This window comes from Dermacentor albipictus, chromosome 5 (assembly GCF_038994185.2).
Source record: "Dermacentor albipictus isolate Rhodes 1998 colony chromosome 5, USDA_Dalb.pri_finalv2, whole genome shotgun sequence".
Lineage (NCBI taxonomy): Eukaryota > Metazoa > Arthropoda > Arachnida > Ixodida > Ixodidae > Dermacentor > Dermacentor albipictus.
The window spans coordinates 81,873,157-81,893,180 of record NC_091825.1 but is presented as its reverse complement, the minus strand read 5'-3'; the positions used below and the strand labels follow the sequence as shown (position 1 = coordinate 81,893,180).

The following is a 20,024-nucleotide window of genomic DNA, read 5'->3' as shown; positions in this document are numbered from 1 at the left end:
CGCCAGTATACCGCAGCTTAACTCGATCTTGCTGGAAGACGAGCGCATGGCTTGCGTATATACAAGCAGAACGCAAGCGGTTTTGTACCTAAGCCCAGAACTCTCTGCTAAGGCTTCGTGCCCTCAACTAAATCGACTATCCCTGTTGAGTTGCAGACGTGGCAGCTCGGTCCTACCGCATAGAATTTGCTATGATCCATTATTGCCTACGAGGTATGACGGGGAAGGCATCACGGCACAAGCCTACAGGTAGAGAAGGAGATAAATACGTATATAAAGCCTACATTTGTTAATATATCGTTATATATATGCTGCCGTCCTCTTGTTTCTAGCATCTGGAAGTAAAGGGGATGGAATGAAGTTCGACCTTTCTTTTTTCTTATGGCTTTAACTATAAACGTGGACAAGGACAACGGGTAAGAAAAACTGAATATACGTAAGTTTGCCACATTTACGTCTCGGCTGTTGTGCGCCCATACTGGTAAAAAATCGCAGCACAACACAACACAATAGCCGAGATAACTGAAGCTCAGCCTACTGCCCACAGAGAGAGGCTCTCTGGAACAAGGTCAGGTAGAGCAATACTCGAAGAGGTAAGGTGGTACCCAACCGAATCCAAAATTTCAGGTGAAGACACAGTATAACTAAAAGATAGCATAAGAGTGATAATCAAGACGACTCCTTTCCCCAGAAATATGTACCCGGTGCGCAACCTGGAAAGAAGAAAGGCAAGGGCCAAACTCTCCTGCAAGAGAGAACACGACAGAGAACATGTGGCTTTTGTAGGTGCTGCATGGGTATGAGGAAAGAAAGCTTTTCCAGCAGTAGTAGTATATACAGATGGACTCACTCGGGATGCTATTATAATCATGAATAAAGACACGACAGTCGCGGAACAAGTAGCGATAGCATTGGCTCTAAGGAATAATAAGTGGACGCGAATTTGCAGTCACTCTAACATGGCTGTTAGACACTTTACCAAAGGCTTTTTAACCTAAAGGGCTGTCCAGCTCATGGAAGCTGATGGCTGTCCAGCTAAAGGGCTGTACAGCCAAGGAATCGAAATCTGCTGGTTCCCTGCACGCACGGGGTCTGTCGATCCACCTCAGAAAAATTTAAACGAGATGGCTAACGCAGCTGCACAAGGACTTGCTATCCCTGCACAACGCGACCAGGACCATAGTAATATGCAGGAGGAGAACAAGGCCCAATTACTTACCCATATAATGGAGTCACGAAACATTACTACATGAACAGGAGGAAATTCCCGCTGCCACAGGCTAAGCTCAATAGAGCTCAAGTGGTGACTCTGAGATTGTTACAGACAAGAACTTATCCGAGCATACAAACTTTGTTAAGCTATATCCAGAAAGAGAGGTACCAATCAATTGTGAGAAGTGTAATGGCATCATTACTCTGGATCATATGCTTTGGCGGTGTCCTATGTCTTTCACGAACTGGGACAAGGAAAGAGGCTGGTGACGACGAGCCATTCACAATGGAGTTCTTTTAGATCAACTACAGGCCGTCCAGAAGGCCCACGATACGGCGGTAAGGTTAAACCTTACTGTCCCGACGTGGGAGCCACCTCGTCTGCGTCAACCTAAGGGTTGATCTTGAGGACCTGAATAAAATTCATCATACCATACAATTAGCGAAGCTGACCGCGCTCTTTTGCCCAAAAGTGATCAGGACGTCCTGTTGGGTTACTTAGCCTGTCCTGACTTATAAACGACGCCATGCGAACGCAACATATCTTTAGCGCTGTGGGATCGCCTTGATGTCTCCCTATTCGTCCTTCGTGTTATCCGGCTCCATTTGTAAGCCGTTGCTCATGTTTTTCGCGCGCCACAGAACGAAGTAACTGGCATCCTTGTATATTCAGTTGCCTTATTATGCAGCGAGTGAGTCGCCAGCGCTCACCGACTTGCAAGAGCTCCTCCCGTGTCAAGGCCTAAGCGCCTACTGTTTCACTTCTCGCTCCCTTCGTGTTTGCTTACTACATGATATATGCATCCACTCTACGGTTATAAATCGCCTTTTAACATCTAGGTCACGGCCTCAACTGATAATGCAGAAGGAACTCAAACCCGGGCTGCGTGTCCCCAGAGAACGCCTGCGCAGCGCAGCCTTTTCGCACCACGTTAATAAGGCCGTGCAGTATAAGTAAGTTCAGAACTAACAGCTGTGTCCTTTCTCACTAGACGCACCTAGAGCATGCATGCATGCATGCATTAAACCATAGGGACCAGTAGCGCCAGCAGACACTTCTCTCCTCGCTTTTCTTTTTACAGTATGGCAGCGGGCTGTTGACTTAAGCTCACGCCTTTTTCCACCATGACTTTACCAATAAAGATAAACAGCAGAATAAATCTTCGTTGATCAAATTAAAGAAAAAAACCACCGCCCAAGCATTCCACGCAGATGGTTAAGCAGCGAAGCTGAAACGTGAGGCCGCGGTGTTTATCACCGAGTTAATCCCGACGGTTCATTAAACGACGGCTTGGTAGGCTACCGGATCCTCGGTAAGGAGTTGATACTTGCGCTCGGCTGCACGAGCCTGATCTTGTGCATGGGCTGCAGCATCGGCACGGCGTAGACGAGCTCGTTCCAGGTTCTGCTAGCGGCGTTGATGATCGAAAGCTGCCTGCTCCTGAGGAGTACGTATGACGCGTGGCCTACCCATATCGGAGCCGGAGAGAAACTTCTGCGCGCTCGCTCGGCTCTGACACAGAGCAAGGCGTCACTACTGGCGCATGTAATCCAACACCACCTATATAGCACAAGGCCTTTCCACTGTGATCCATGACGTCATGCTACCGGGCCCGACTGCCATAGAATCTGACGGGGATGCTCAGGCAACAGTGATTTTGACGGCACCGCTTTCATCACGCCAGCCGTGTCAATGGAAATTTCGGGCCAGGTATCCTGACGCCATGGATCGGAGTAAACAGGCCTTGGGCTATGTAAGTGGTGTTGGCTAATGACGCACTTCTCTTTCTCTTTTATTCGCGCATGCGCATGGGGTTTCCCCGGAGGAGTTTTCGGCGTACAGGCGACCGACAGACGGACGGAAGAATCGACTAGCCATATAAAGCTTCACTGTAAAAGAAAGATGTGCTAATGCAAGATGTAGAGTGAGCAAGGAGAGGAAAGGCAGGGAGGCTAGCCAGACGACCGTCCGGTTTGCTACCCTACACTGGGAGTAAGGGAAAGGCGGAAGAGAAGGAGGAAAAAGAAGAAGAGTGGGAGCAATGAGTGCACGTGGAAGGATGCAGATGTGCACAATAAGCTGTGTACTTTCAGGGCTGTTTACTTTCAGTAATACACTAATGCGCCGATAGCTTTTTGTGCCAGTGACGGATGTGGTCACGGTCCGAGTATCTTTGACTCAGACAACGGTCTCCAGTCCAGTCGGAACACAAGATTAGAAATAAAGCATGCGCACTTAAAGGTTTCGATCATTCCAAGGTTCGAACGAAGCCTGGTAAACGAGACACAATGCGGGCCAAAATTATATTACTCACTGAGAGAAACTTGCTTCTAATTGCATGCCGTCTTTTTTCGATTATATGGCTGCAGGCAGACATTTCTTAATTTTTTTTGCCTGCTTGAATCAATATCAGATCTAACTGTAATGAAAGTTTGAATGAGAGTCAAGCGTTTTGTCAAAGTTTTGCCCGTACTGTATCACAAATAAAATAAAATAATTCATACGAGCCCTGTAAAAGCTCCGCGTCTAATTGACTAAGCGGCCTCAAAAGTATAGGAGATTTTTTTTTATTTTGCAGTTTGATACTTACTAAATCTCCTGATCACACCTCAGCTGAAAGCGTGTGAACACAATCTGGCCTCGCTAACATCGTAGTACTTTGCGTCAACCATGCGGAAGCGAAAACGTTTCCACATATGCAGTATGCACTCAATAAATAAATAAATAAATAAATAATAAATAAATAAGTAAATAAATAAATAAATAAATAAATAAATAAATAAATATGGTGTCTCATATATAACCCTGAAATGCTGTTATTTGAGAGATACTGGTCGTTTCTGTTAACTGTTTAAAACAAAGCATGCTTTGCCTACCCCTCCCCGGTTTCATGTCTATCCATCGGTATCTTGCTGAGTAAAGTGGGCCGATTCCGGGGACAGTGAAATAGTAGTAAACTGAGACAACTCTGGGAGATGATGGACATCCCTTACTTGCGTGAATCTGGAGACTGAGAAATTGTAGGTGGGTCTTTGGTCGGCCAACGCTGACACCACCGTGCTATATGTGAACTTGCGAGGGTTTTAAAGTGGTTTGTGAAGCCAGCTGGTCCTGCAGTCAGTGAGACCTTGATAATGCTATCGCGTTCATGTGTAACATGTGATGTAGCTCATGTGTGGCTTCTTTGCCTCTTCCTGCGGGTGTGGCATCGATTACTCGCCGAGTAGAGGTAATGGTTTCTTCCCCACAGCTCTGTTGTGGGGGGGGAACATTTATAGGACAAAATGACGTTTACAATGGAGAACCTCTCCGCATAGACTCGCAGAGAGGTCTCCGTGGTTGCATGGGTGGGGTGATTGATTCATTACGTGATCAGATGTCCTTGGTCATTCAACATGTCATCGCTATGTTTTATACTTCTCTGCAGGTGCAAGATTTGCTTACCTCACCGTGAACTCGCAAAACATGGCAATAGCCTGCAAGTCACTGCTCCATCCACGTCGCAATGCCATGAGGCCAGCTGAATCGCATGCATCATTATTATATATCTCTTTGCATAGCTTTCAATTCAAATAATTCAAGAGAGAGAACGTAGATTCAAACAAATACGCTTGATTGGCTGTAATTTTTGCTTGTTTTCCTCTCTCAAGTAAAAAAAAGATATCTATGAATGACATATTCAAAAGTCTGGCGCTTCGGGATATGTTGAGGAGCTAAGGAAAATGATAAGACTTATGCTTCCATCAAATGAGACATACGTTGCTTTCTAAAAAAGGAACATCTATACTATCTTTACTTTCTCAGTTGTGCTTCTGAAGTGCTTGTTCAATCTATTATTAATATTATTGCTTGGGTTATCTCACCTCTTAGCTCTCGCCATTGACGTGCTACCGACGATTATAGAATGACACAGACTTTCACATCTAGAGCTTTACATTCGGTGATGGTCAGTCGAAAAAGTGATCTTACGGCGAGTTTCACAACACCACTGCTAGGTTAGGTTTGGGTGGTTAGAGAAAAAAGGGTGAGGGGGCGGAGAAACGGCGACCCTATGATCGGTTGGTGGATGGCGAGAATAATGGAGGTTACAGAAAGGACGGAGTTGAGCAGTGCGACCTGAATCGATATATCACCACCACCCTCAATACTTCAATAATAATTAATGATGGTGGTAATTTACTGATTCACTTCAGGCGGCCCAATTTCGTACTTTGGCCTCTCCTAACCTCCTTAACCTTATTTTGGTGCGAAAGCATCAAATGGCCCATTGAGAGAAAAAGCAGGCGTCTATAGCAGCGAATGAAACGGCACCTAAGTTCCCCTTGCCTGCGACGCCACGTCACATGCGCGCCTTGGCGGAGTAAAGCGGGTGAAAGGGAAAGCCTGCTGCCGCGCTAGCGCACCAGGTGTTGCGTGAGGGGAGAGGGCATCGCCACGACGCCACGTCAGCCTCTCTCTCAGAAGCCTGTGTTATCCGCGCGTTCCTTGACCTAAAAAGCTCTCACCTACGTTCAAACTTCGCCTCGGTAATCACCATAAAAAATAATGCATAAGAAGCAGAGTAAATTCGAAAGGAATAAAGTTCGTCGTAGTGTGTTTAGTGTGTCGTTGTAGTGAGTCGTAGCGAGTGAGCAGGGGTGTGTTTTATCCACTGAGCTACACCAATGCCTCCCAGATAACAGCCCTCTGCACTCCGCTTTATGACATCATGCTATTTGGACCAAAATTTCTATTGCCAAGCCCGGCGTGACGAAAGCGGTGACGTCAAACACTCACCGTGGCTTGTACCTCTGTCACACGGCACGTGTATGTCATTCGCAGTAAATAACATTCATACCGAATGTCATTGCGGTCTTGCGTTCCCTGTCTACAGGGTTATACAAAATGGCATTCGCAATTGATGACGATGTTTATCGGCATGCAGGCAGTCGGCAATCGACACGCATAATTTCAGGTTGCGCTTCGTCCGGCGCAAATCGGTGAGGTGGTCCTCCCACACTTTCGGCAGCGCGCGCGTCTCGTCGTTGGTCCAGTGCACTTTTCGCTTCTCATTCTCCGCTGACGAAGCTGCAGAGTTGGCTTCCGTGGTTGGTAGACAGGCTTTAGCGCGGCAAGAAATGGGGGAGAAAAAGCAGACGAGCATTTGCAAACATGGCCGACAAGAGGCATGCTAGCGTCCAGTCGGACACTGGGAACAAGAATATAGCTGCACAAACTAGTTCAACTATCGTGCTGTACGACATAAAATTATTAAAAAGTTCATAACAGCAATTATGACAACCTTTACTCTGATTACCTTTCGTCTTAACTTATCGATTTCGTAAATTTTGCCAAGCCCCTGTCGTCGAGATTACATAAGTTGTGCTTGCACGTGTTCGGGAAACTCATTCAACGGGCGAATGCCATTAGCCGTAGACGTCATTCACTACGCCCATGTAGAAGCAGCAAAAATGGCATTAAGACGTAATCTCATTCGCTGCGAATGACATTACACGTGTCGTGTGAAAGGGGTATTATGCGCGAGTGTCCCCATTGGATTCTGTAGCAGTCGGGCATGATAGCATGACGTCACGGATCAGAGTGCAGCGGCCTTCTGGTATCTAGGAGGCGTTGGCCAAGCGTCTCAACGCGCTCCCTTGCACGCGAGAAATTCATAACTCGAAGGACCGCTCAACGGCGTTCAATTGGACATAAATGCTTTCGCACTAACAACTCATAAGAAGTGCTTAGGTGTCCTCAGATTTTTATTGTCCTTATCATTATTATTACTTGCGACTTTGCAATCAAACTGGTCTCTGCATTCCACTTAAGGTTGTCTGTACAAGTACAAGACAAAAAAATTTTAAAAAGAAAGAAATGACTCTGAGAATTGTGACACTGGCAGAAGGGGTGCGGATGCGCTCTAAGCATAGTGTGATCAAACGTTGATGTGACCGCGGAATGAAGACATTCACGGCGGCCGCATTTCGATGGGGGCGAAATGCGAAAACACCCGTGCACTTATATTTAGGTGCACGTTAAGAACCCCAGGTGGTCGAAATTTCCGGAGTCCTCCACTACGGCGTGCCTCATAATCAGAAAATGGTTTTGGCACGTAAGACCCCAAAATTTTTTAATGACGACATTGCTGCAGCATCGTCTCTTGCCTGTTTCGCCTCTGTCGAGCCACACTTGCAAGACTGTGGCAATGCCGTAATCCCTTCAATTTGTTGGTCCATTTATTTTTCGCATGGCCAGCAGCGCATTCTTTTGAAACCACATGTATCTGCAGAGAGGCAGCGACCTACTGTATCATTGGGAGTGTTTATGCACCGATATGCATTGCCAACGTCGAAAAAAAAAATTTGCAAAGCTGCATCCAAAAAGATCACTGAGCACGTGCTGGTGGGCGAGTCGGTTATGCATGATTACAACGAAGGCGCCAAATAAAACAACGGCACCTACGTGGTTGTCTCGTGTCTCTTTCCTTCGTCCTATGTTTTATTTGGCGCCTTAGTTGTAATCAAAAAGATCAAACCGACGAAACGCTGGCCAAACATCGCAGAAAACTTCGTTCTGAAAATCAGGAATGTCCGGAGCTTTAAAGAGCCCGCGTCTGCCATCTACGAAGCTGTGATCGTCCTCCGGCTGACCACCTGCCTTCCGGCGCTGGACGCACCCTCCTCTGCCCACGTCTCTCCCACATTTCACCTCACCCAGGAGACAGCATCTGGTCATTTCGTGAATATCGTGAGGCGCGCTGGCGCAATGACAACCCCGTACACGCTCCTTTATAACATGCGCTATGTCTGACGAGTTGGTGTCTCTGTGGTGTCTCTTAAGTACAGCTCCGTGTGCGACCTTCCTCGGCGAATGATGGCACCTCTGGCCCGCCCCCGCGTGCATTCTTCTCGAGTGAGACGACGAGCGAGGTGGCCCCGAGGGGGATGCTTGCGCCTTCACTCGCCCCTGCGTTCACGTGACCTTCGGGACAGCAGCCAGGGGGCGCGTGCCTCGCATTAAGGACGTCGCACTCATTGCGAAGCTTTCAGCGGCGCGCAAAAGGAGGGACAAATGAAAACGAGCGACGGGTAACCGTGCGCATGCACTAAAGCAATAATTGTACAGTTATTTCTTTCGTCGTGCTCGTAATGATTGAATACTGATCGTTCTTCACAGATCGGCTGTCAGAATTCTCACGCACGCTCCATTTTGTTTTTCTGCTGAGCTTGGTTTGGTTCGGTTTGTGGAAAACGGGCTCCAGCACAATTTCAGAAATTAGTCAGTATAGCGTAATCATTGCAGTGATTATTTTTCATTATTTCCTCCTTTTGCTACTAGTTATCACGCCGCTGTTGTGACGGTATATCGCCACCGGGCACGACAGATGCTTAAAGGAATGCAAGAAAAAATAATAATAATAAACGTCGCACGCACTTTTGGAACCAATGTTATGCAAATTGAATGTTATGCAGTCAGTGGATAAGGAAAAAGAACAAATTTGTTCATGAACGATCAATACAGGCTTGAAATTAAAATACATCGTTGGTAATGACTTTATCCTGAAGTTAGATGAGAATAAACCAAGAGCTCTCAAGGCTTCCTAACAAAGTCACGAATCTTACGAGCAACGGCACTGTATGTTTGTGCGTCCTTCTCGCCTTGGATGATGCTGCACGTAAGACATCAACGCAGTGACACCATTTGGCATCATGCTTAACCGAGATGATGAATTTGCATCAAGCCCCTTTACAGAGAAAAACGCCCTCGGACACTGGTCCTCACGGGCTTCGGCACTCAAGGCCTTAATGCCTTTGCTGAAGTTTTTAAGGACATGCGAATTGTGCGACCGCCTTTGAATGTTGTAGCGCGTAGTATCTCGACCGCCTTTGAATGTGATTTTTCTGGTTTCCACTTTTTGTCCTCTTCGTCTTTCTCCTTTTATTCCTTTTACCCCAGCACAGGGTAGCCCAGCTTTACCCCAGCTTTCCCCAGCACAGGGTAGCCAGCCGGTACTTACACTGGCTAACCTCCCTGTCTTTCCTCTCATTTGTCTCCTCCTCCTCCTCCTTACATCAAGGTAACTCAGTGCGAAGCGCATGAAAGAAGTACGGAACTAAACCATTTTATCAAGAAGCTGTTGGCTCTTTGCTTTCCACGTCGAGTCATAAATAGCTGCATCAGTGTATGTCTGCACCATGAATTAATACCAAAGGACAAACTGCGAAGACCGCCATCCGAGGTGTGCGGCAGGCACCACAATAACCACAAGAGGCGTTTTTTTTTTCAGTATACTCTGAATGTGTATTCTCTCGTCACTTGTGCGATGAATTCTGACGCGTTTGACATAACCCTCCAAGATAAAAAAAAAGCAAAAGGTCCGCAGGGCATTTTTTTTTCGATGATGTCCATTCACATGACACACACCACAAAACACACGCACACACAAGACACTGCGAGTCAGACGAAGAAAAACCAATGGCATTTGGGCTGCATGCAGTACAATAACAGTTCATAAAAGTAAAATCATTTTCTGTCGCTGATATAAAATGGCCGTAAAAAGAAACCCTGCTTTTAGCGTTGCCTATTATGGATACAGCACCGCATCGCCCAGATTGTCAACAATGGAAAAAACCCTTCTCAGCCGCTAGGAACAAACATTTAAATAAAGTTATCACGCTCACAGTTATCAAGCACGTACACTCTCGCCTTTGCACAAACGACCTATACAAAGATCATAGCGAAGAAGCCAGTCACGCCTGTATTCTTATGGCATCCGTAAATTTCTAACTAAACCTACAGACATAGTGGCAGCGCGTAGCATTATGACACACGGAGCACGACTGTGACCTGAAGGAAAAGATTAAATGGTCTTACCCTGACTGAAGAACGTTGCGGCTTAAAGCGCACAAAAAGAAAAGCAAAGTGTGGTTGACTACACTCTGGCAAGGAAGGCTGCGGTACAAAACATGCGCGAAACGCATCAAGCTGCACTTTCAAAAGAGAGAGAGAAAAAAATACAAAAACGACGCCACTACTGCAGTGAAACAGATTCGGGTTCTAAAATATCATGAGCCTATGACATGGAAACAAACCGATTTTGGCATCTCTTATACGCTTGTCATATCGCGCGCAAGGTTGTCGGGTTCGCGGAACAAACAAGGCGCTTTGATTAAAACAAGTTCTGTCACGACATGGCGGACAAGGCCATCTTATCTTTTCCAGCAAGCCGCGGCTCCCGTCACGAGTCGCATTCACACGGTGCTCGTGTTGGACGTGTCGACGCCGGCCAGCAGCCTCTTGCCGTACTCGTCCTCCAGCGACTTGGCGAGCTCGTTGATGAAGGCGCGGTAGTGCATTGGGTTCATGTTCTTGCAGAGCAGGTCCAGGAGAAACCAGTCGGACGTGGACACGCGCTTGATGACCATCTCGAGCATGCGCCGGTCAGCCATGCGGGCCCGATACCGCAGGATCACCTCGCGCACTCTTGGCAACAGGATGGTCATCAGTCGGTACACGAGCTCGACGCCCGTGAGCACGGCCAGAATGACCCACCAGAACCACAGGAATATGTAGATCTTCTCGTTGATGATGTTCTGTGCCAGCAGGCACAATGCGTCGTGCTTCATCACGTCTCCGGACGAACCATACAGGTGGAAGGAACACTTTGTGACGCGCGGGAAAACCCAGATCATGGGGTCGTTGCGAACGTCCGGGTCCTCGATGTGGTGACTGAGCACGTCGGTACCGAACGTGGTGAACATGTTGCCCAGGAAGGCGTCCGTCAGTAGGATCTGACCAATGACGTTGACGAAGTTGAGAACCTCAGCGGTCACGTACCAGCCAAAGTAGCGGCCGTGCATGTCCAAGTGGCTACGCATGTAGCGGGCGATAGTCTCCGTCTTCTGGCACACTTCAGCATTCTCTTTAATGGGGCAGTCGAGGTCCTGGACCAGGCTGCGCACGAGACCCTGCTCGTAGCACTTCCACAGGTAGCGCGGCACATAGAAGCAGCCGGCCTGCAGGAAGAGCACCATACAGACCCACTGGTAGTATCCGTAGTAGCGTCTAACTTCGTCCGGGGTGTACTTGTTGATGCCCGGGTGAGGGACGCCATTGACGCCCACCGTCTCGTTGAAGGCCGCGGGGATGTTGAAGGTAGAGTGGATCCAGCAGAACGTTCGGATGACATTCGCCGGCACCGAGTCGTGCTGGATGCAGTCGATGGGGTCGCCGAAGTACTGCGTGCTGGTCACGAGGATGCTGAACATGAGCAGCAGCAGTGAAGTCGCCTTGTAGTGTAGGCGGAAGATCTGGTTGTCGAGAACGATGCGATTGATCTTGACCGCTCGGTGGAGCGGGGCAACTAGCATGTAAAACATGGTGCTGCCTCTTGGTGTTTCAACGCGGTCTTACAGCAAGGTAGGCGCGCGAGCGAGCGCAGTAACTGCGGCTGTGTCTATCAAAAGATGGCCAGCGCCCGTTGTCTCGTGGTGTCCAACGGCAGCCCTCACGTGACCATGACGAGCTCTATGTCGGACAAGTGAACGCCGCGGCCGATCGCCGGGGCGACGGGCTGACGGGCAAGTAGTGTGCTGGGACGACGGCGCTCTACTGCTGCCGCTGCCGCGGAGGCAAGTGACGGCGCTTGGAAACCGGTTACAGAACGCAGCACCCCCGCCCGCCACGATACCCAACCCCTCGCCAATACGAAATGAAAGGCTCCGGGGGGAAGGGGAGCCAAGAGGAGAACGAGGGACGCGCTTTTTGTGAAGCACAATCAAGCAGCGCGCGGCCAGGGGGATCCGGCATCCCGTTGCGGGGGCCGCGGACACGGCGCTGACGTAGCAGTTACGTGCCACTGTGGCAAGCACGTGGAACGCCGGTGGAAAAAAAAAAATGTGACGATGCTGCGGCGTCGACGGCAATGACGGCATGTCTTCGACGTCATGTCCGGTCCCGTTCGTTCGTGTCGTGCAGCCCATTGGTGCGAGTTGGTGAAGCGGCATCGCCTTTCAGGCGTAATTGGCCTCGATGCGCAGGGGCCTCTTCGGGGCGAGCGAGCCGAGATGGGCAAGAGACGCCTGTCGCGTCTTTCACGGATGCCAGCCGACGGCTTTCCGCAGCCCTTCGTGCGTACGCCGCGAAGAAGCATTGATAGCCAGAACTTCGGAGAAGGCACAGTGGTATCTCAAGAAACGTGCAACAAAAACTGTTCATACTTTCCAATGTATGGTACATGCTTACGTTCCCGTATGCGTTACACACATTGTTTCTAGCCACTTCTTCATGCTGATATTATTGGATTTGTAGTGCGAAAAATGCGAACGAAAGATGAGATACTTACTGTCAGAGGACTGTGGCTCTACAAAAGCTCGAGAGCAAGCGAAGGATAATCGAAGAACGCAAAAAAGCTTTCTTTCAAAGACGAAATTTGTTTGTGGTGGGCCCCATGTGAAGGTAGTCCTAAACAGTCAAGCTTGGGCTGGTCTCACGGAAACTTTGCAAATTGCACTTTGTGTTTTTAACGTGGCTTTTCATTGGAAGTGCAACTAAAGTTGAGTGAAAACACCGCAGAGGACACATTCAGATGTTTACATATGGACGAAGCAAATTTCCATGACGTCTTGTCGTGAGTGCTCGCGACATGCCAACACCGGCGATTGGAACATGTTGTCACGTGCGGTAGCGCGGCGGGTCCGTAAACACCGCCGTATATCTTCCACGTCGTATGAAGCACGCTTGCGCTGCAACGAAAACAGTTTTGAGCGTTTCCTGCGTTGCACAATCATCCGCGCCATAACAGCGGTTTTCTTCCATTTCCGCTTCTACGAACGCTGCCGCACTACATAAACAAAGCAGATGAAAAATAGAAAATATATAAAGCGGTTCATTGCCGCATAGTTAGTTTTTCTCGTCCGTATGCTCTGTAAAAAGAATTGTCTGCCGCAATTATTACGATAGTTTTTATGCTGATGATAGTTTCCAGCTGTGGCCGATCGTATACCGATGGACGGAATAGGGTTGTTTCCGGAGTTCCCGATTTCAGCACTACGGAAGCACATGGAGTTCCTCGCAGAACAGCAGTCAGCGCTCGTTCGTATATTATTTCCATGTCAGACGCGTTGCTTGCTCCTCCGTGACTTTTGTCCAGAGATACACTGCAGACTCTACGGGCAACAACGCGTCGTATAAATCTATATCATATCAACAAAGCAACGTTAGTCGCAATGTCGACACTTCCTAGAACAGTCGATGCTTCAACTCACTCATAGCCGTATCTCATCTGTAAAAGACAAGCCGTACAACTGCCTTCGTTGTAAATGCCTTCGCTTGGCCGCCATTGCTATCGAGCGTCGATAGCAATAGCGGTGGTGGGGAGCAACGGCTGAGTCACGTGTGACAAACTTTGATTTGCGGAAACCGTCTTCGTCAAGGGGGGACAACGTTTGACACCATGAGAAGGGCTCGCCCGGTCACACACTCTTTCGAGCTTCTCTCTTCTCTCTCTTCTACCCGCGATAGTTTTATGTGTGTATCGCGCACCGGAGCGCTAAAACGGCTGCATATCGACTAGCGCAAAAAGCAAGCGCAGCCATCCGCTGGCGATATCTATAGCTGTATTGGAAGTCGGCACTCCTTAGATATCGATTCCAACGCCAACTACACGTCGGTGACACCCCGTCGACCAGGCCCACGGCTTCTCGCCGCCGTAATGGGCCGAAACAGTTAAGTCCTATTCCATTGCATGGCTCAAAACGAGCGTGAATATCCGGCTGGAGCATAGAATCCGAGCTAAGGTGCCAGGAAGTGGTGCCGCGAAAACGTGTGTTAGAGTTAACTTTAGCGCCGGTCGGTGCGACAGGACGTGTAGACATCTTGAAAGGGGACGTATTGTTGCAGTACACTTGGCGCATTTAGCGGGTCACATTAAAAGGCAATGCGACCAGCCGTGGTTGCTTAGTGGCTTTGTGTTGGGCTGCTAAGCACGAGGTCGCGGGGTCGAATCCCGGCCACGGCGGCCGTATATTGTTGGGGGCGAAATGTGAAAACACCCGTGTACTTAGATTTAGGTATTAGGATGGATAATTGGGCGTGTCGGTTAAGCATATTCTGTAGACTTATTCTGTTACGCATATTCTGTAGACTCGAGCACCACGGTGGAGACGCGAGCCCTGTGTGTGTTCCTTCTTCGTCCACCGTCGTTGTCGCGCCTTCACTACAGAATAGATTTAGGTGCACGTTAAAGAATACCCAGGTGGTCGAAATTTCCAGAGTCCCCCCCTACGGCGTGCCTCATAATCAGATAATTGTTTTGGCACGTAAAACCCCATAATTTAAAAGACAATGCGATTAATTATTTTTTGCGTGCTCGAGGGAACGAGGCTTTATATACCGTCATCACTAATACAACAGTTGAACCCAAAAAAGAACCAACACATACAAGATTATTGTGTCAGTATATTCTTCAGCCCTTACCTTGCTCATTCAGTTGCCTCGAAAAATGTAGGAATGATCTTTTTGTCCGCAAGCCCTGGAGCGATTAGAATGTTCACTTTCTTCGTAACCCTGTTCTTAACTAGTTTGCTTGTGCTTTCATTGCAGCAACTAAACCCCCTTACTCAATGCCTTTTAAGCCTGTAAGGTATCTTTAAATATATTTAAAAATGTTGTTGTATTTAAAGCGGTCAAGATCTCACTCTAGTGACCGTTGGCATTACCTCAACGACTATCTAACGCCTGTACAAACAAAAGCTATGTGCGAAAAGCAAATTTCATTATCTCCCGGACATGGTACAACATCCCTCAGATTCCCTGCTATTAGATGCCCGAGTTTTGGGTGCAGCAACCTGGGGTTGTGCGAAGAGCAAGCACACTCCAGACACACACCTGGCGCGCCTCGGCTGGCACGCCGCGGACGCACCCGATCAGATGCATTTCTAATGCGCATCGCAACCCATGCAGCAAACGAGTGGTACAATTTTCCTTCTTCCCACCGAATGCCAGAGGAAACCGGGCGAGTCGGTAAAGAGAGAGAGAGAGAGAGGAATACAGGAAGGCAGGGATGTTAACCAGTCAATAGTATGGTTGGCTGCCCTATATACGCTGGGGAAAGGAAGAAGGGGAAGAGAGAGAAGGGAGAGAGAAGCTGTTGATACTTGTACGGACAGCACTTGAGTTAAAGCCGCTCGCGCAAACCAGAAGTTCTGAGAAAACACAAAAGCGCCTTCACTGCCTTCTGAGCCGATGATCGGTCGGGACGGTGCTCTATAGTACTGTCTGTTCACTCAGAGGACGATCATCTAATTTCCTCAATGTGTTTGATAAAGATTGCCTTTGTGCTTGAAATTGAGGACAATGGCACAATAAGTGGTGAATGTTCTCCTCGCATCCGCAAACATCACATGCAGGACTATCAGCCATTTCAATTAGTGCTGAGTAGGCATTCGTGAAGGCAGCTCCAAGCCATAATCGACACAGAAGAGACGCTTCACGTCGGTGCAGACCGGTTGGAGGTCTGAGTTGAAGTGACGGGTTTAGTCTGTGCAGCCTTGTGCGCCTTGTATGTAGAGAGAGAAACAAAGAGGGAAGGACGTGCCCGGTTGGCTACCTTAAATTTGAGAAGGAGGAAAGATTAGATGGAAACACGCACGATGAAAATAACGAGAGAGAGAGATGGACAGTGAATTAGCCCAGGCTAACCTGTCTTTCTCCCCGCGTCTCTGTACGCTTCTTCCTTGGGTCTCCAACAACTGTCAGTAAAGGAACTTGCAGAAAACTTTCATTGCAAGCGGCGCAAATTTGAATCGTCGCACTTTTCTCATTCGAGAGAAATACTTGGCTCATTGTGCGACCCCGCCGTCATCAGAAAGTCGTGGCAGAAAAACGACACACAAATTACGTCAACTTCGTTTAACTAAAAAAATAAAAGTGGCCCCACCCTCGTAGCCAAGCGCGCTAACCACGGCGCCACCATTGCAACAGGCGACAGTTATGGATATCTTCGAGGCTATTAATACTTTGTTTAGCGCAAAACGACACACACAAGAAAGACGACAGGACAAGGCGCTACTCTCAACTGACATCATTTTATTGCGTCACTCCTTTATAGACCGCTCAAACCAGAGGAACATGCGCGGTGAGCACCATGCGGTGGAGCCACCAACAACATCCGATCCCAAGAGCGCACTCATGCGACAGAATCCGAAAAACCATATTCAGCGCTGTACAAGGTTAAGGAAGGCACACTAATGCACTGTGACCCCAATGACTGAATGAAAAATGCTTCCGATATCTCTCGGGTGGTGGTGACACGGCTCTTTTTCAAAATCGTGGTATCACGAAACATGGGTTTGCATTTGCATGTTTTACAATGCTGAGCCAAATGGGAACCTGTGCCTGTTGGTATGGATCGCTCATGCTCTCTAAGGCGCTCGTTAACACAGAGGCCTGACTGCCCTACATACACTTTGCCACATGACCAGGGAATCTTATAAACCACACCGACGCTGCAATCTACAAACTTCACGTGGTTCTTTTCACAATCAGGTTTTTTACTTGTTTTGCGCTAAACAAAGTATTCATGGATTCGCACCAACTAGCCCGCCAACGCATTGTGCTGAACCATCTTCGAGGCTGTGCACGCGGTTGTGCTCAGCCTGGTGGGCGGTTCAATAGATAGGAGTGGCGCCTCTGTCGGCGCTATGGAGTCTTCAAACTGCGAAGTCGAATCGTGCACGTCTACATCATCAGGCGAGACAGCAAAGCCTGGCCAGAGGCATCAGTTCACTGCAGACGAAGTGCGTGACCATCACAAAGCTGCGAAACGCCTACATCAGGATTTCCCATTGTTGTGCTTGGTGATCTCCCAGAATAAAGGATGGCCCACCAGCGACACGCAGCTGTCACGGTTTATGTTTATGCCTCATCATTAACTTCAGTGCAGCTCGCTTCAAGACAGCAACGGCGCCCCTCCTGACCGTCACTAAGAGGCCACTGATCGATGACAGGGTCATCGTCAAGAACTCCCGGGGAAAGCATCGACGGCAGATTCAGTTTGACACGTCGTTTCCTCGTATTGTGCGGTAGAGACACGAGCACCACGGAGGAGACCCGAGCCCCATGTTGGAGAAAGGAACACCACGTGGGATACAGGAGCACCACGTTGGAGACAGGTGCACCACGTTGGAGACAAGTGAGGGGCGGTAGAGGTGGTGAATGATTCGGCGTTTGTGACCAGCCAGTGAACTTACTCGACGAGGAAAAGAGGGAAATAAACGGCATAGAAAGCGGATACAGACGGCTGCATAGGGAACGCTCGGACCTGCAGAGAGACGCTCGGACATGCACAGACTCTGGCATATAGTGTGCTCCGATAGTTGGAGCCGTGTTGTAAAACTGAACCATGTACTTTTTTTACTATGATCATTTTTTTTATTATCTTCAACGCTGCCCCCCGGTACCCTTCGTTCTCCCGGCGCCTGGCACGGCACCATCCATGGAACCTTCGTTGGCAGTGCGGACCCCCCGGCTTCACAACACCATATTCGCCAAGCGAGGACTTCGACTGCGACCTGTCCAGCTCGGAGACTACTTTGATGCAGACGGAGAGATGTGCGTTGTGCAGTTGGTCGTAACGGGATTCATGGTTGAGTGCGCATACCCGCGGTATGCCAAATCTGTCTCAAATGAACTCGGCATTGTTCGTGTACAGGAATCTGCCTTCGACTCTACCATAGAGTTTCTCGTTATGTTACGTAAAGGAAAATCTGGCGCGACCGACTATGGTAGTTCTCTAACGAACGCCTTGCCATCATGGTGATGGTGGTATATGGGTGTGCGATGTTTGTGTTGGCTGGTGTTTTATGATTCTTCGTGTAAAACGCGGATATGGCGACACAGATAATGCGTTTTCAAAAGAAAACCTTCGTAAAAGGCTTTCATTCACCCAAATTACTTCTATCAATGAAGTTTACTCAGCTACAATGCAGAATCAAGCGAGAAAAGAAAACAAGAACAGATGGCAAACTGTTCCAAAGCGATACTTTTTACGTTTCATATAATTGGACACCAAATCGCGAGTCCTCATAATTAAACAAAACACACTTTTCTGTAGTACTAAAGCTAAAACAGCCCTTTGCGTGCTGTTTTAGCAGGAAATGAATTACGTGACAGACGAAACGGTACTACTTAATGAGAAGAGCGCTACGAAGACGTGGACTAAAATAACAACATGTACGACGTACAAGGCGCTTTTAGTCCGCGTCTTCGTAGCGCTCTTTTCATTAAGTATGCAAAACCAACTCGTTCACATCAAGCTTCTACTGAAACGGTACTAGCCAGGCGGATCTTCAAGGTGTCCTGCATCCTTGCATGGGTCTCCGAAGACGAGGCCAACCCGAAGTGTCCATATACAGTAAAAGCTCGTTAATTCGAACCGCAAGGGGAAGCCGCTTCAGTTCGAATTAACGAAAGTTCGAACTAACGAAAGTGAAGGAGAGCAACAGTACACTGCGATTTGGAAGCAGTAGGGCATGTCAGAAATTTGGCGTGTCAGAAAGTGATGGCGTGTGCCGCGGGCACACGCCATCTTCAAGTCGAAGCTCTGGGTCCGACTGTGCCACACCACCGATGTCCACCGAAACGAACGTTAGCCGAGGCTTAACACTATCACAATGATTCGCGACGGCCGATACCTCCTAAGCTGAAAACAGAGGTGCACAACCGATGAAGACTGCCGAGACAAAGCTGAACATGTGAAGGTGGCGAAGGCCCTGATTCGTTGGTTCTTGATTGCAAGCGCAGCTGCGACGTACTTGATTCGCTGTGTTTTGGCGCTTGCCGTGCCATCTCCGCACAACATTAGCAGCTGTACAAGATTTGCAATACCTCCGAGATTCGCAACGCGCAAGAAGTCTTGGAGGTTACGTAGAACGGAGAGGCGGCAGCCGCCACTGCCTTCTGGCTGACCCCGCGTCGGTTAGATTTTTTTCCGATTTTGCCTTCTTTCGCCGTTCTCTCCGTTTCGGAGGCAATACAGCCTTGTGTGTAGGCAGTAGGCGCTTTTCTCTGGCCGTGTGCCAGGTGAGCGTAGTTCGAATTATCCGTGAGGGAACCTTCTCGCGTTCGAATTAACGGACTTTTTTATACATAGACTTCTGTGGAGCTTGGCCGGACCAAATCGTACAGTTCGAATTATCCATAAATTCGAATTATTGAAGTTCGAATTAACGAGCTTTCACTGTACCGGCATTACCATGCATAAAACAGTGCAGCAGCGCTAGATTTCTATCTGAATAATGATGTGAGAAGTGGGAAGTGAGAGAGAGAGCGAAAACAAGGGTAGGAAAGGCAGGGAGGTCAACCAGAACAGCATCCGGTTTGCTACCCTACACGGGGGGTGGGGGAAAGGGGAATAGAAAGCGGAAGAAAGGGAGAGAGTAAACACTGAGTACGTGTGGGAGGAGTGGGAAGTGAATGAAGTGAGAGGAGGAGCGGGAAGTGAATGAAGTGAGAAACTCTGTGGGCTCTACGCTGCGGCGCGTCCATGCTCGTCGTAGGAGACTTCAATCAGGGAGCACGTTCAAGGCCAACATTCATCGGCGCCACGCGTGTCGATCTCAACTTAAGACTCGCCTCTCCTATAAATGCGATCATTGCTTCGCGAGGCACATGAATCGACTTCGTGTTCGAGGACATGCCACGCACAGTGCACGAAGTAAGGCACGCATCAACACACTACTCCGATCACAGGGCCGTGCTACTGTGGATAAACTTGGACCTGCAGTGGCCGTCGGCGGAGCCGATAAACGACAACGATGAATAAGAAACA

At 48.6% G+C, this 20,024-nt stretch overlaps 1 protein-coding gene across 1 annotated transcript; it reads right to left on the bottom strand.

Moving 5' to 3' along the window:
• Positions 1-10,133: 10,133 nt before the first annotated feature.
• On the bottom strand, positions 10,134-11,914 carry LOC135910787 (innexin inx2-like). Its single transcript, XM_065442883.2, has one exon. The coding sequence runs from the start codon at positions 11,572-11,574 to the stop codon at positions 10,447-10,449; it is 1,128 nt and encodes a 375-aa protein (XP_065298955.1). The 5' UTR covers positions 11,575-11,914; the 3' UTR covers positions 10,134-10,446.
• Between the last annotated feature and the right edge of the window lie 8,110 nt (positions 11,915-20,024).

Bases quoted from the DNA above. Each gene is read 5' to 3' on its own strand.
- LOC135910787 (XM_065442883.2), bottom strand. From the start codon at position 11,574: ATGTTTTACATGCTAGTTGCCCCGCTCCACCGAGCGGTCAAGATCAAT.